Source organism: Anser anser, assembly GCF_964211835.1.
Source record: "Anser anser genome assembly, chromosome: 22".
In the NCBI taxonomy this organism is placed as follows: Eukaryota; Metazoa; Chordata; class Aves; order Anseriformes; family Anatidae; genus Anser; species Anser anser.
In genome coordinates, this window is record NC_139743.1 from 5,446,078 (window position 1) to 5,463,045 (window position 16,968).

The 16,968-nt window shown below is 51.4% G+C and overlaps 1 protein-coding gene across 7 annotated transcripts in view; it reads left to right on the forward strand.

The window, feature by feature from the left end:
* Nucleotides 1–16,968, forward strand: part of GRIK4 (glutamate ionotropic receptor kainate type subunit 4) — a 171,000-nt gene that overhangs the window by 96,721 nt on the left and 57,311 nt on the right. For 6 of the 7 annotated variants that reach the window (XR_014574624.1, XM_083808314.1, XM_083808317.1 and 3 more), the window contains one exon: nucleotides 12,825–12,989. Coding sequence is in view for 6 of the 7 variants with exons in the window: in XM_083808314.1 (XP_083664440.1) it covers nucleotides 12,825–12,989 (165 nt within the window). In the remaining variant the exon portion in view is untranslated. Of the gene's footprint in view, nucleotides 1–8,374; nucleotides 11,833–12,824; nucleotides 12,990–16,968 lie in introns of all 7 variants that reach the window. The other variant, XM_083808319.1, reaches the window with a different exon arrangement.

Consider the following 16,968-nt stretch of genomic DNA (forward strand, 5'->3'; position numbering starts at 1 on the left):
TGTTGTGTTGCAGCTGGGGAGCCCACACAATGTAAGGGGGCACTGAGTCACCAAATACTCCTTGCAAATGGTGATGGGGAAGTAGAGGTGGCTTTGTGAGTGCCACGTCTTCACGTACAGAGCTTGCAAGCAGGACGTAGCATGGTCTCCTGGATTTGTGCCCATGCACCTCCTGGTCAGTGTGTAATTAGCCAGTGGCTGCTGCACGTGCGACACAGCGCTGTGCCCCAGGGCTGGGCTGCTCCAGGGATGCAGGTCTTGGGATGGGGAAGATGCACGTTCAGTTCCTTCTCCCAGATGACAGGCTGGTCCCTTACACCCTTGGGGCTTTAAAATTGCATGAGCCCAATTTTAATAAACCCCCTGCAGAAATTAGGTCTTTGACATAGGGATTTCACCCCCTTGGGGCAGGATTGCTGTGTAAATGCCACTGCCGAATGGGGCTGCAGCCGTTTTCTGCCTCTGCTCCCCCCGAAATGGGGCTGACAGCACTTCTTCCCTCCCCGCTGGGAAGCGGTGCAGGGCTTCGTGCCTCGAGTGCTGTGGGCAGGGCGGAGGCTGTTTCACAGCGCCCTGTGCAAGCGGCTGGTAGGTGCGCGCTCAGTTGACCTGTGACTGTGTAATGAAATGAACAGCCTTGTTTATCGGCATCGAATCAGCTAAAAGTGGCATCTGGCAATTGCATTTGTAGCATGCTCAAAAGAGGATGCTGCGTGCCAGAGGCAGCGTTTCCCGGCGCTAAGAGCCTGCACAAGGACCCAGCGCCGCAGAGGTGACTGGCACCCTCGGATTATTGCAGAGTAACCTCTTAGCAAAGTCATCCTGCGATCCTTACCGCACGGCTCCGGAGAGGACAGAAATCCTCCCATCACGGCTCCTTCAGATGTGTATTTCCCGATCGTGGGCTCTCATATTTTTTCTTGTAATTACCAGCAAACTGCCTGAAAAAGAGCCGAAATGCTTCTCCCTGCCTGGCAGGAGCGCACCACCCACTGATGAGTCAGGGGAGGAAGAGCTCCCACTGCACGGCGGAGGATACTGGGGGAAAGGGATGGGAGAAAAGAGGGAAGAATAGCTGCCAGAGAGTTGTGGAATAAATGACATTTGTTTAAAGACACATTAGAAGATTAATGACGGGAGTTAAAGTATGAAAGCAACAGGGCCTAAGTGAGGTATTAATGGAACCCATTTTCTTTGCCATCTCCTGCAGGAACTCTTTGGAAGTACAGAGGGGAAAAATCACTTTACTGTAATAACTGTTATTTATATAAGAGAACAACATTGGATGGATCAAAATGTGAGGTTTCAAGGTAATAACTGGACCCTCACAATCATTGTTATCCATTTAAAAGGCAATTTCTGGGATAGTGAATAGATGGAGGGAACAGCTCCAATCCTGTGACTGACTGTAAACGAGGTTTATTTTATTATTATTGCTATTAGCCGGTTCCCAATCTGGTAAGATTGTGTTAAGAAAAAGGGAAAAGCCTGGGAGAGCTGACGGGGCTGATAATCATCCTTTGCAGAATTTGCCGGGACCGCTTGATGGGCTCGGTGGTGACTTAGGGCCGCGTCTCGGCTCCCCCCCGGAGTCAGTGCCAGACGTCCCATCGCAGCACCCTTGATTCACATCCCGTAAGGAGCCGGAGGCACGCAGGTGGCACGAGCTTGTACTCCCCGAGAGCGGCCCCTTCCCTCCGCCTGCAATCCGCTTGGGCAGTAGGTGGCTGTGGCGGGGCTGCGGGCACGCGGCGAGTTCCTGGCGCCAGCGAAATTCAGCCCCTGCGTTGTCACGTCCCTCGGTGGCACGAGAGGGCGTGAGCCCGGCCCTTCGCAGGCATCGGGGTGGATTCACGAACGATTCATGAGGGCAGGCCGAGGGAAGCAGGAAAGGATGGTAATAATGTTCTCCATGCGGTCAAAATCTGATGGTAATTAGACCAGCTCTGGTTTTTAATGGCCATGGGGTTTGGGAGGGGCTGTGAGAGGTGAGCATAGCAAACCCCAGCCCCCAGGCTGGCTTTTTGCTCTCGGTCGCTCCCCGAAGCACTCGGGGTGTGAAAACCTCCCAGGCTCGGGGAGGAAACAGTAGGAAGTTGCAAAAGGGGGAAGGAAAGGGTCGGCCCTGTTTCCTATCGAGTCTCACGGAGGGAAGTGTTTTGCCTTGGATTTCACTAGGACCAGGGCTTTTCCTGTTAACTCTGTGTGCTCCTTGTCAGCTGGAGCGTGGGGCTGGGCTGTGATGTGGGTGGAAAGAGGGATGGCGAGGAGGGGTTGATGGGGATGGGAGGCCTGGGTGTTGGGTGTGTGGCAGGGGTTTGCTGTCCTGGAGGAAGCCCTGGACGCCTCCAGCGTGGGCAGAGGATGACAAGGCAGCGCTGTTTCTCCAGGCGAGTTCTGCTGGCTGGGATAATGAGAACAAATCGGATCAGCGAGGGCAGTGCACGCAGCTCGCTGTCTCAGAGATGTTCTCAGCGTTGCATTAAGGTGCCTTTTACAGATTTTGAGATCCAGGGGGAACACGGTGCCACCTGCGGCTAGCAACCCTAACTGTCCCGGTGACAGCACCAAGCACAGCCCCCAGCAGAGAAGCCCCGGCTGCCCACGGTGGGAGCCCCCCACCCCGGTTCGTGCCCAGCCTTGACAGTATCGAGATGTCTGGCTAGATTCAGCTCCTCATTAAGGTGGTTGGACGTAGGAGGATTTAATGGTCTGAACCATGACTTTATTTAATTAATCAACATAAGCGTTGCGTATTTCTACCATAAACCACAGCCTATGGATAACTCTGTTGTTTAATTAAGCTTATCACTGTGAACCCGATCCAGTTCCGTGCTGCATTAATGTAACTAATCCAGCATCCTCTCAAAGAAGCATCATAGTAAACTCCAGGGGATGTAATTCACTCTGCTCAACCCCTGCTTTACAAGACAAGTGTGGCTGGTGCTGGTGCGTCTCATTTGTGACCCAGTGTTGGTGCCAACTCCTCTCTGCTCCTGCGTGAGCGCGGTGCTGCTTCCACCACCTCGTACCTGAGCTGCTGGAGTCTGCGGGACTGTTCCTATGGGTTTCTTCCATCACGTTCACTAAGAACTTTTGTGTCTGGTTTGATTTAGTCCGTGCAGCTGAGCTTTTTATTTATCTTTGCTTTTTATTTTCTTTCTTTCCACCCTTTCCAGTTTTACATATTTCAAACTTTTCTCTTCCACGTTGCACAGATGCAGGGGAATCCGTAATGAGCTCCCAAGCTGAAAGCAAAATCCATTTGCCTAAAAGTGCTTCTTTTCCTATGGAAACGTGGTACTAGAAACCTAGAGATACTTTGGGAAAAGTTTGAGTAATGTTTGAGGAGATTGTGGTTATTTTCTGTTGTGCCAATGATTCTCCAGGCAGTCTTTGTCACCCCGCACAGGCATGCTCTCCAGAGGATGCAAAGACAAATTGCCTCCAGCAGGGATGTTATTGCGCATCACTTCAGGCACGAGAAACCCTTAGGTCTCTGTAGGTTCCTTGTCTTGAAAAGTAATCTAGCAACAAAGCGGAGCTGCTTTTTTTTTCCAAATGAGAGCACCCACATGAGAATGTAATGTACTGTAACTGATGCGCGTTACCTGCAGATCTCAATTCATTTCAGCTTCCCTGCGTATCCACGCGTTTCTCGACCTCTTCCGAAGGGGCACGGTGGTGTTTCTTTGCTTCGTGGAGGTACCCCGAGGAGAAATATTCAAGGAAGTTGTGTTAGAGACGGTACAGTTTGCAGGTGTCAGAAGGCTCCGTGCTAAAGGTGAAAGATGGGCTTCTGGAAACCTCGGTGGTGGCACTGTGCCTTTTCTGCTCTGAGAAGAGATCACTTGCTATTGAGCACTGCTGCCCTGCAGTCGTGCATTCAGCTGCAATGTGGACTCAGCATTAGGGAAGTGGGCACAGGCACTGCTTTGGGGTTGGACAGGAGCCACTGTACACAAGCAAAGAAAGAAAAAGCCGTTTTCCATCAACACATCATCATTTTCGTATCAATCAGGTATACAAGCTGGGTGTAGGTGAACTAGCATTTCCCTAGTACAAGGGTTGCAAAGCGGAGGAAAACCATGTCGGAATCCAGGGCAAAGAGAATTCCTGTCTTGTTCTCCCACCCAGAAGCTGAAAGTCAGGGGAAAAAAATGCCGTGAGCAGAGCACGCCAGGGAGGAAAGGCAGGAAGACATTAAAGTAACCTATTAAATCGCTGAGGGCTGAGTGGCAAAAAATAAATAAATAGAGGCTGTGTAGATTGATGGAAATTGGATCTGAAGGGCTTCCACATCTGGTGTGGCAGCTCTTTAGCATCTCATTTCGGTGTGACTCAGCAGGAAAAGTTGTTTTTTCTGACAGTAAAACAAAGAGAGGAAAACAATCCTGAAGGGCTCGGGTGTCATTGTTTGGTAATTGGATCAAGCTCTTCCGTGTCGCTTAATACATCTGGGCTCTCTGCAGTCGGGGTGAGGTTTCCAATGTCACCTTTTCCCACCCTTGCCCATCTTCTACTCAGCTTCTCTGCAGCCACCTCCTCCTCCCGGGCCACGCTCTTCTCTTGCAGCTCTGTGCACCGACAGCTGGGCAGCGTGGGGACAAGGAGGTGCCGGCAGGTAGGACGTGGAGCTCCCCATGGGGCCGGGGCACGGAGCAGTGACTCCAAAGGCCAACTCGTGCTTATTACGGCCAAATTGCGACCTGGTTTAGGGGCCCTGAATTGTCCTCTGTGGGTCCCGACCCTCTCAGCTGCTGGTAAAGGCTCCACGTATAGTTTGAGCCTTCCATCCATGCCCAGCCAAGTAACACCGACCCTGGTCTTTATTTATCTTCAGGCGTGTTTCTTTTGATGTGCTGCCTCTCCTGGAGCTTCCAGTCTCCCCGAAGCTCAGCTAACCGCTCTCACTTGGCTTTTGCAATGCACCCGGATGCCTGGGGGTTGAAGCAGAAAAGCCAAGTTTCGGTGGCACCACGTAAAAAGGCTGAGGTGCTAGAGAAGGGTTTCTGAAGTCTTTTGGCATTTTACCTCTGATTATTTGCCATGTGTTCATACAAAACCTTGGGGAGACACTTCATCTCATCGCGCCTCTGTTCTTCATCCATCACAAGCGACTGAAAGCCATTCCACCTATCATTTGTCTGTCTTCCGTCTCTAAAGGCACTGTCATATTTGGGATCTGCATCCAGCATGGCAGGTCCTTGTCCTTGGGTATATCTGTTAGAGATTTGTAATAATAGCAAGGGCTAATGATTTGTAACAAGAGCAGAAATGGTGCAAAATATCTGTAAGCTCTCCTTACCGGTGAGAGCAGAACCCCAGATCTCTCAGTGCATTTTTTTTCCTCTTCTCACCTTGACTTTGGGGATACATCCAAGGCTATTTGCTGTCTGTGCGTATGCGATTAATCAGCTGGCTGGGGGGAGCCTGGAAGTGGGGCCTGGTACTTCTCTATTCCATCGCTTGGTCTGAGCTGTGCCTCCTCTGCAGTGCGCTCGTGTTTGCCAACCCGGGAAAAATCAGCAAGCGGTGCCAAAACCCTAGCTAGCATCCTTGAAAGGAGGGAGATGCAGAAAGAAGAGTAAATTCGTTCTTAAACGCAAAGACACCAGGAAGGGTTAAGGGAAAAATGGTCGCAAAAGGCCTTTTCCAAACCCCTCTTACATAAATGAAACTCCACTGGCCCTAAATTCCTCTCATCCTGACGCGTGCTGGAGATTCAAGAAACGGCTCCACCTGCAAGAGGAGCAAAGTGGCCGTTTGGGCAGCGTTGCTCTCATTGCATCGATGTCAATCCGTAAATCCCAGCGCGCTGCAGAGAGCCGCGTGGCTGCCACTGAAATACGGCCACCTCTGGGGACAGAGCCCCGGGCTGTTGTGACGATCTGTCTTGTAGGTACAGAACATGCTTTATTGTGTGTATGTGACCGGGAAAGCGTGCTGCATCGTCTGGGGCTCTGCAGCCGCTTCCCAGCCTCCAGAGCCCCACGGCTGCGTTGTGCATTGCCACCTCTCCGATCTCTGATTATAGCTATAAATCCTGGTGGACTTTCCCCATTTGTTTGTTGGCATTCCTTTTTTTTTTTTAAGCTTAGAATTTTCTGCATTGTTTCTTCCTTCGTTATTCTTTTTTGTTTGCCTGGCAGTGGCACTTGGGGGTTGTGTGGTTATTTTTCTTGTATTTATGCTCTCTCCTGACTTAATTAAGATCTTGCTTCTTCACTGGGCTCGCCAAATTTGCTGGCCCCACCAGGTCTTCCCACTGCTCTCTTCCTAAAAAATCACAGCTGCTGCTGGTCACCTGGGACCAAGAAAATGGGCAGAAAATCTTCCTCATGAAACTCAACTCAGCTTGATGCTACTGAAGCAAGAGACAGGCAGGAAAACCATGTTCACAACTTCAGTGGATTTAGGCTGCTTTCCTAAGAAAACAAGACTTAGGCACTAATTCTGACTGCGTGTGGATACGGGTAAGTGTCCAGCCAGGAGCTGCAGTTCTGTGGCAAATTGTAGTCCGGTTCGACAGATATTTGGGAAATGGAGAGCCCCGTTACGAACACCTCCTGCCGTGAGCAGGGTGGCAGGGGAAGCAGCAAGGCGCCACGCCACCACATGCACCCAGGCTGTGATGGTCGCAGGGATGGAATTGCCTGGCTCTTGCTGGGAGATTTTGGGCCCTTGTTTGCTTCCATGTGCAATTTCTGTGCCTGGGCTCTTGGGATGCCTGCAGAGAGTGGTGTCCCACCACGCCTTCCCGTCACTCTGTTTTTAGCATTAGACCTTCCCCTCCTTCTCTTTTCTACTCACACAAGGCGGACAGCCCTTCTTGTTCCTTCCCCCAGCCTGTCCCCCTGAGGCCTCCAGCACCCCTTTCTTCCAGTGTCCTGACCGGCATTCCCTGCCTCAGCCTGACCCGGCACCTCAGGGAGGTTCAAGCAGCGATCTCTCCTTCTCACTGCTTTTTCTCCTCATTTTTGGGAAGTCCCTTGAGGGGTTTCTCAAGGGATTAAATGTGACGTATTTGGTTGCAAAGGCGTTGTTTGAATTTGCAGCTCAGGATTTATCAGTAGCTGCGGTCTGGGGCAGTGGAAACCCCCAGCAGTTTGCTGGCTGGCTTTGGAGGAGCTGGGTTTGCTGTCCTGCTTCTGCACGAGAGGAGAGATCCAGGTCTGGACATGTCATTTCCATGTCAGACCCCTTTCTCATCCCTTTGCGCACCTCCGCTCCTGTCTCCAAGCTCAGGTGCTTCACTGGCTGCCTCCTGGCAAGCTTAGTATCCAGAAAAAAGCAGGCGGTCGTTGTGGGAAGAGCAGGACCTTGTCTCCTGAGTGGGTTTTCCTCCTTGCAGATGAGCAAAGGAGTGAGAGGATGAGATGAGACCTGTCTTACAGATGCTTTTTCCTTGCCAGAGGACTCGGCAGAGCTTTTACCTGCCCAAACCAACGTGGCCGTGGGGTTCCCAGCTCTGCAGAGAGAGCTCGAGGAGGGCAGAGGAGGGAAGCAGCATTGCCTGGCTCCCTGGAAACTCCCCCTCCCAGAGACCGCCGTTCTGCTTTTATGTACACAAAGCAATTATTAAAGAAGAGAAAAGGGAGGCTGCATTTCAAGCAGCAGAAACTAAAGCCCTGAGCTGTTTTTATCACGTCTCCCCTTCCCCGTCTCTCCTGAATTCGCTCTCTTTGGATAGCAGGAAGGAGAGGGAAGCTCCATTTAAATGCAGATTTCAAATGCTGGCCAAGAGCAATAAATAGCCCTGCGCTGCGCTGATCAGACAAACATTATCCAGTCTCTTTGTCTGTGAAGGAGCGAGTTTATGTTTTTAGATTTTCTTTTTCCTCGATGAGATCTTCTTTCCTCTCCGAGTGATAGCATATTGACAACTTTTTATTTTAATTTTAAGCAGCACTTCAGAGATTGTAATGGCAACACAATCCCACCTGTTTCTCCGCTGGAGCTATACTTGGCAGCCCCGTAATGAGGAAGTCTGCAAATTCCCTATCGTTTGCTGTATTGACAGCCTGAAGGGCTGATGCTGTATGCAGCGGAGGGGAAGCCTGCAAAACAAGGCGGTCCTGCACCCGTCTTCAGCCTGTTGTCCCCCCAAATGAGCCCGGAGCCTCTTGTTGGTTGAGTTAATTTGGTGTTAATGAGGTCAGGAGCGGGCGCAGGTGGGTTTGGGGTGGTGGTGGTGGCAAAAGGGGTCGGGGAGCAGCAGGTGGATGGGCAGGAGGAGGAAGAAGAGAAGGGAAGGCTTGGAGCTGTGGGGGCAATTCCTCATGGCCCAGGGCATCTCCTGGGGCTGGTGAGTCCCAGCAGGACACGTGAGCTTTGAAGGGCGTTACGGCTTTCTGCTGTGTCTCGGTTCCAGGATCGGCTCCTGAGAGAGGCGTTGGCTCTTCTAAGTGTCGAGATCTGGTTGAGAGGAGGTGACAATTCTTGGCCATTCATCGCGGGAGCACGGTGGGTGTGAGGACTGTGCTTACAGTATGAATCGGAAGAGGTCGGAGGTTGGATCTCAACCTGTCAGAGGAGAGACCGGAGAAATAGCGTGGGGGGCTTTACATCTTCCTAACTCAAGAGGGACAGCTATGGACGGTGAAATCCCGTGTCTGCTCAGCCAGGCCATTGCTAAACCTCTGTCTCCAAGCCACCAGAATGGAGATGTGTTTGCGCACGTTTGTGTTTCTGAGCTTGGTGTTACGTCTCGCCGGCATGGAGAGCCTCTGAGGAAATTCAACAACGCTTAATAAAGTTAACGGGGGAAGGTCAGCTGCACGCCGCTTGTCGTAGCAGTGTACAAACCTCCCCGTAGCATCTGTTCCCTGTTATTATTATAAAAATGCTGCTTCATTAAATGTTGCTCGGGCCATGAATTAAGCAGTGATATGCGGTAAGACTTGAATCATGCTGGGCTTGTCAGCGTGCGCGTGCCCTGAGCCCGGCGGCTGGCACCCTGGGGAGCCACGTGGCTGAGGGGAACAGAAAAATAAAGGCTTTCTGCTTTTTTTAGTGCTGCTTGAAACCCAGCTGAGGGTGGAAAGGACCGAATTTGGGTGTCTGTGAACCGGCTGGTGCGTTTAATAGGATGAGTTGCTGTGTCTCAGCTGTCTGGAACCACACATTCTGACAGCACCGCCTGTCCCCCGACAGCTTTTTGGCCAAAAGGAGTGGGACTGAGATGTCCAGGGCAATGAATGCCCGTCCTTCTCCTGGAGGAGATTCTTCAGGGCAAGAGGAGAAAAGCAGAGTTGGAGCACCTGCCTCTCGTACTGCTGTGGCTGCGCTCTGCTTAAGGGGAGTGAAAATACCGCAGCCAAATGTCAGCTCCCCGGGGCACGTCAGGGCAGCCACGTGTGCCCGTGCCGCGGGTCAGGGCTTCTTGAATTTAAGGAGGTCACATCTGGGGACTGCCTAAAACCCATCCGGGCAAAGCTCTCGTGTTCCTCTGCCCCCGAGGGCTGGGAGATCCCGGAGGTGAGAGTGATGGATGTAGGAGAGGCGAGGGGTGGATCCTGCGGTTCCCAGAGGCGCCATCGTGCCACCTTGCGTGTCTCTGGCTACCAGCGGTGCCTCTCTTCTGGTTCTGGCTATTGAATCACCAACTCGGAGCGTTTAATTTGAAATTCGGGCTCAATGGAAACTTCAAATTAAGAAGTCCCTTGCTGCTTGACTCCTGAGCGACTGTAAGGCAACTGTTTCCAGTGCACATCCAAAGCAATAAGCTCTCCTGGCCTCTAGCCTCTGGGATTTGTGGGCTTTGCCTTAGATGTAAGGAAAACCTGGGTGTATTGACTAAAATAAGAATTATTACTCTAACAAGGAGTTTTATCCATCATGGTGGGAATACCCCCTGGGAAAAGATGTTGCCAGGCAGCTCCTCCCGAGAAAAGCTCAGCACCTCCGGTCCTCGCTGGCTCCACTTGCAATTGAGTCTCAGCCCCCGTGAAATCCCCTGCAGCCCGAACCGAGCATCGCCAGCCCCGGTGCTCTCGGCTCCTTCTGAAATATTTTCCCCATAATTCGTGGTGAAGGCAGTCGAGATTGGAGACATTTATTATGACGGGGAAGAGAGAAGTGATTTTTGAGGCCAACAAAGTTCAAAGACTTTGCTGTAAGTTTTCAGGATTAAAGATTTACTTGATGCAGCTTCCCATTTTTAATAGACAGGAATAGATGAAAGGGAATTTATATAAAGATTTTCGTTCATACTTAATGATGCCACTATTAGATGAGCTTTGCCACTGCATCCCAAGACATGAAGTTTTAAAACCAACCTTTTTTAAACATTAAATGACCTTTTCCATCCGCTCGCTCTAATACATAAAGATTAGCTCAGTCTCATTACCCAGTCTGTCCTGGGGACTGGTTTAATATGTGGTTAAAACTAACTAGTCTCCCAGAATTCAAGCAAACAAATTTTGTGGGATTACTACAAATTTTGTGGGGTTTCTTCTGCAGGAAGATGGGACACGGTGCTGCAGTTCGCTTGGCGGCTGGTCCCCGCGTGCCACCCCCCCCTCCATCGTGGCATTTGGGCCGTCTGGCTGCGTCCTGCGGTGTGCAGAGAAGAGGGTTTGAGCCCCGGGTGGGCTGCAAAGCTCAGTTTCAGTCAGAACTGAACAGGGAATTTATGTATTTTTTACCAGCCATAGGGAGGTTTTCAAGATTTCCAAAAATAGCAATGAAAAAAAAAAAGAGCCATCATCCAGAATAGAGACATAATATCACTGTGCAAACATGTGTGCTTAGCTGACCCGAGGAAATTATTAGAACCACTTCAGCTTCAAGTCTTCCATTTTAAAAATGTGTTTAACTATATAGCGGTGGAAAGGCAAAGTGAACTTTGTTTGGAAAATGACAATTGAATAACAGACTTGGAAACGCTGTCCGGCTTAGTGATTGTTGAAGCCCTAAATTGCAGAATAATGAGTGTAGGATGCTGACGCACGCTCCCCCCGCCGGGCTCTAATTCTGCTCCGTCAGCACCTGGGAGGCAGGAGGCATTTTGTGATGCTCATCTGAGCGCAGTGCCCTACCCTTTCCTGGAAGCAGGGCCGTGGTGACAAGTGTACAGACACCAAATGGCTTTGCAGATGAGAAATGGGAACGGTTCAGGACCTTTTCTGCCTGCTGCTGCTTTCCCGGAGAAGGAGGGGACCTGAGCAAGCTGCTTGGTGGGCACCTTCCTCTCCCGGCTTCCTTGTAATTAAGAGTGGTCACCAGCCGTATCGACATCTGACAAAACTTGTGATCCGTGCTCCTGGTCTCGGAGGAAAAGCACAACCTTTTTCCTTGCCTAATGAGATTGAGATTAACGGCCCGAGCCTGCAGATAACGCTGGTGCCTGCGTGCTCGTGGAGCTGGGAAGCTGGTGTCGCCTGGAGGACCGGCAACGTTCGCCAAGACATCTGTGCATCTCTTCCGAGAAGTATTGCTGCGTCGCTCCTCATCAGTCCCAAGTTCAGCCACGTTCCCTATAAAATTTGGGAAGAGCAGGAAGAGGAGGAGTTCCCGAGTGGGTATTGCTGGGATGCGAAGTAAATCGGGGTAATGTGGGCCACCTCTGCCTCGCCGGCGGGGTTGGTGCCCGGTTACCTTCCACGAGGTTTATTTTCTGATTCGCAAATGGTGCAGAAAGGTGAATTTTTTGGCTGTCCCTGAAGTTACACGGAATACAGGACTGTTGGACATCAGCTTTTTAGAGCCCAGGTACACGTCCGTCCCCGTGAGGCAGACAGCTCTCCTTTTCCGTATGGCTGTGCTACGATCCCACCCGCGTTTTCTAACCAGCTCTGTGCGCTCCCAAGTTTGAAAATGCAAAACTGGGTAAGTAAGAAGGCAGAAAAGGGAGAAAAAGCAGCACAGATGCGTTTCAAAGCTTTAAGAAGGCAGCCAGCTGCTGCAGTGAGCGCCACAGTTCCCTGCCCCACAGCCCAGCGGAGCCCCGCTAATCCGCACGTGCAGGGCCTGCTCCAGCCCAGGCAGCTCTTCTGAGCGGCGTGGCTCCCTCTGGAGTGACTTCAGAAAGGGAAGACGAGCGTTGGTGCCTTTCTGATATACCCAACAAAACCCAGGCAACCTGGAGGAGACCCCCCATGAGCCGGGGGGGGCTGCAGAAGCTGCGCCAGCTCAGTGAAAAGCTGTGATTAACGCTCGGCTCCGGCTGCTTTTTTGCCTTCCGTCAAGAAAATAAAAATACTACCCCATACAATCTCCCTCTGCCTAACACAGATTTGAGTGGGTGGGCCCAGGAGCTGAGTTCAAGAGTCAAGTGCTTTCTGTTTGAAAAATATTTGTCCCTCCCCACCCACGGCTGCCCACGTGCTTCCCGAAATATTCCAGCTATCAGCACTGATGGGCTGCTCTCAGCACAGCACCAGCGCATTTTTATGAACAAAACGGGGCTGTCTGGGGACGTTATTTCATTATTGGTGCCTCGGGATGTGGGGCAGTGCCCTGGTCGGTGCTGCCGGGGGCGGCACAGCCGGGGGTCCCGCTGCGGGAGCATCCGGAGCGCGTGGGTGCCACGGGTGCCGGCACCACCCGGAGCTGAGCAGCGTGGGCAGCCGCAGCGTGCCGGCAGGTAACGCGGCCGCTGCTGCAGAGATTTGGCCGCCCCCATGTCTGGCAAGGCCTGGAGGTGGGCGAAGCACCGTGAAAGGCCGGGTGCGGGAGGGAGGTTGCGCTGGCAGGAGCAGCGACGCCGCTGCGGCGGCTGCTGGCACGGCGCTGGAGAGCCCGGGGGGCGCACGGCCGGGGGTTTGGGGTGTGTGAAGTCCCTCTGAGCCTAACCTCTGCCATTCCCTTTGCTCCCGCAGCTGCCATCCTGGATGACCCGATGGAGTGCAGCAGAGGGGAGCGGCTCTCCATCACCCTGGCCAAGAACCGCATCAACCGCGCGCCCGAGCGGGCAGGGAAGGCCAAGGTGGAGGTGGACATTTTCGAGCTGCTGCGGGACAGCGAGTATGAGACGGCAGAAACCAGTGAGTATCTCTCCGTGGGGCTGGTCCTCCCCTGCTCTCCTCTCTGCCTCCTTTCTGGAGGCTCCTGGCACACTGCACTCGCTGCAGAGCGTAAATTTGTTATAGCCGAGGCTTGCACCCAGGTCCCACCATGAGCATTGGCATCGCTCAGCTCAGCAGTTTAGGACAAGTTATTTTCTTCACTCTGCGTGTCAGTAAACAGGAGCAGTGATACAGGAGGTGCTGCTCCGTTGTAAAGCCCTCGATGGTGTGCAAATAAGAGACTCTGGGCAAGTTCAGTGCGATTAAGTTATTTTTAACGCCCCGCGGAAGGCTGTGTGTCAGCAAACATGATGGCTCTCTCAGAGCGTTAGATTGGCAGCGGATTTGTTTACACAAAGTGGAATTTTGAAGTGATGTTTGAAATCATGTGGATTGAAAAGAGCTATTTTTGAAAGAGCAGCACGCCTTCCATGTTACTTAAAATCCTCTAATGCAAACAGGTCTCTGGGATAGGTGTTCACGTCGATGCCCAACGTGGTAACTGCATGCTGGTGAATAAAAAATCCCGGATGGTCAATGTCCCACAGACCTCTTGGGAGCCGGAGAGACAGGGGCCAAAAGGATCTGCAAGAGATTCTGCTTGTAAAAGGGAAAAACGTTTTGCAATATGATAGCTTCTTTTTAGGATGTTTTCTGCAACAACATTTGAGTTCAGGGGAGGACTATAATTTTTTTTTATTACAAGTTGTCTTGGAGAAGCTGGAGAAATCATTTAAACGGGGATTTTAGACTCATACCCCCATGGTTCTCGCTCCCAAGCCTGCGTATCCTGTAGGGCGTCCCAGGAAGGCGCAGCAGGGTGCTGTGGGTCGGAGCAGGCTGCCTTTTCCTGTAGCTTTGGTCTCGGTGCTGTGCGGTCCCGAGCATCCCCGTGCCTGGGAGCCCGGCAGGCGGGAGCAGCTCCCCAGGCAGCTGGCAGGATGGGACCAGCAGCCCGGCGGGACCAGCAGGTAGCACCTTCCTTTCCTCAATTAGCAGCTGCATTATTTATAGAAGCGCTCGGTTAATAAAGCGCACGTCAGCGAGTACCTGGGCGCCTATTTATAGCGCCTGTCGCCCATCAGGCAGCCTAGATGAAGCTCGTCACGTGCAGCATCGCAGGGGGTGTTTAAAACAAGCACTTCTGTCTTTTTGGATCCCTCTCTTCAGGGTTTTCTTGGTCTTCCCATCTGGTCGGGATTGTGCAAATCTAGGCGCACTGGCTGGGTCGCCTGTAGGATGCAAAAGGGACGGGGACAGCCTGTGTGTTTCCGAGGCTCTGCTCAGTTTGTCCCAAAAAAATACTCTCTGTCTCCCAGCGAGCCTCGTAAGAAATGAGAAAATTGCCAGCGTGCCTTAGCCTGCTGTGCCTTTGAAGGAGACAGTTTTCAGATCCATTCTTTTTCCTTTCTCCTAAACCCGTGGCGTGCGGCGGTGTTTCTGCGGGCTCGATCGCCAGGTGACCCCGCAGCTGCGGGGAGGGCCGGCAGCTGGGTTTCTCCGTTGCTTGCGACGTTGCTCTGGGGTTTTTCTGTTGGGATGTTTTTCCAGCAGAAGAATACTCATTTGCCGAGGAGGAAGCGTTATGCAAGAAATTGTTGATTTCAGCAAATGTGGTGTTTGGGAGAACGTGGAAATGGGATAAGGGAGGAAGAGGCAATTTTCCGTTTTGAATTTCTACCTCAGGGAGCTTTTCTTTGTTTTCTTTACTTTGATTAAAGAATATAAGAAGCAGAAACTGGAGCAAAATGACTTGATTTCGGTGAAGTGAGAACTCACAGAATCCTGCAATATGTTATTTGCCTTTTCTTCAGAGGGAAAAATGTCTGGGAGCATTTCTTACAGAAGGAAAAATCTGGATTCTGCATGATTCTGCCATTAATGTCACTGAAGTTATTCTTGATTTATTCTGCTAGCAGAGGCAAATCAGATCCTGTAACTTAAATATCAAGCCTTTCATAGCTTTCAATTGTCTGACTTTTCAGTTTTAACACAGCACTGATATTTGTTATCGCACGTAATATTAATAAAAGCAGTTTAGGTATTTTAACCTATGGCTGCAAAGCAGTTGGACAGCTGTTTAATAATACTGTCCTCAGATCTCATGCCCTTTGAAATCCCCCTTAAATATCACAGCACGCTCACCTGGCTGGCCTAGGAATGCTGCTGCCACAGCCCGTCGTGGTGTTCTGCGTACGACTGGAGCTTTAAGAGGGGAAAGACTTTTTGAGACTTGGTTTTCCAAGCTATTTTCCTTCCTTTTTTCTCCTGACTGACTCAGGCATTTTCCTGTTAGGGACCGCAGAATCACAGTTCCCGTAGCAGGTAAATCTGAGTCAATCTTAATCATATTCATGCCCGATTTGCCATTTCAGTTCTATGTATGAATGAAGACAAACATTGACTGTTCCCGTAAGCGACACCTGTAAAGCCCTGTGCTTCGAGATGGGTTTGTAGTGGAAGGTTGGGGATTGAGCTGTTTTGCCCTTCTAAGTAAAGCTTGTTTTCTCTTTGTGTTTGATGTTTCAGCTCCTTTTACAGAGATCCAAAACAGCTCGTTTAATCGTGTCTTTATCTAAAACACCTTATTCCTTTTGATGCCAAGGGAGGGACAGGTTTTCTACTTGTCACCCTGTCCCCTATCGTTTCATCCTTCTTCTCAGCATCCCTCTGTTGTTAATCCCAACATTTCAGGGCAGGCCAGCAGCCAGAGTGAGCAACTAGATGATTTTTAATTTCCATTTATTCACGCTGCTATTTCAGAGCCCATTCAGTGACATTGGTTCAAATGTGCTAAGAACTGTCCCATCATTTTTGTGATCCTGTTGGATTTTCATTTAAGCCAGCCGCAGCTGACGGGCTGGTTGTGTTGCTGCTAGGAAGCATGAAGGGTGCTGCAGGGAGCCCTCCTGGCACTCTCCATACCGCTCTCTCTTTATGCACTTGGTGTTTTTTGCACGAGAAGCCCATCCTGACTGCTCCCCGTTGTTCAAGATCCCCTGATATATTTTGCAATCGTGGAAACGCCGAGGTAATTGCATACCTTCCCTGCTCATTTATTTTCAATTAGAGGCAAGAAGCTTCTTTGCCTGCCACCTCCAACCCTCGCATCAGGTGTCTGTATGCAGCGAAGGAGGTGCTGTGCTCTGCACCGCAGGGGGATGCTCACACCGGAGCGCTGTCAGCTCTGCTTCGTGCAAGCGGGGCTCGTGTAAATGCTTCCAAAGCACCCCGAGGTCCTGGGAGGGCACTGCCTGACCAAGTGGGTGTGCTCACGTGTTTGTCTTTGAACCCAAAATGGTACAACAACAAGTGGGTAGTGCTTGCATTATATATGCCTGTGCATCCACGTGGGTGGTTTTTAACATTCGCGTGCGTGTGAAGTCACCCCGGGGTCCAGTATTTGGTGGGATTTTGAGTTCTGGAGCCCATGAAAATTGGATGCTACCTCGGGCAGAGGTACGTGAGTTTGCATCGACCGACACCGTGTCCTGCACAGCATACAGCCTGCGTGGCGCCCGTGTGCTGGGGTACAAGCAGCCTGGAGTGGCAGGGGCTATGCCAGCGTTTGGGGTTTTGCTCTGTGCAGTTATCAGGGATGGGTTTCGGTACCGAGCCGACATTCCTGAAAGCGTCTGTCTGAATCCACCCTGCCCACGGTGGTAGCAGGGTTAAGACTCCTCCTCCTGCCGAGACCAACGGCGCCAGGTAATGTTGTGAAATGGGAAACGTGTTTGGATTACAGGAGGAGAAGCTCTCCTCGACATGGTCGAGGCCTTTGCCTCGGGCGCCTCCGCTTTGTTTCCACTCACTTTCCTTAATTTCGCTGGATGTTACACCCTTGGAGAGCGAAGCGGGTGCTTTTTCTTCTGACAGCTGTTGCATCTCCGTTGCTATGGCTACTTAACCCACTTTTTGTTCTCGGCGGGCGAGATGAGAAGAAAAGCGCTCGCCAAAC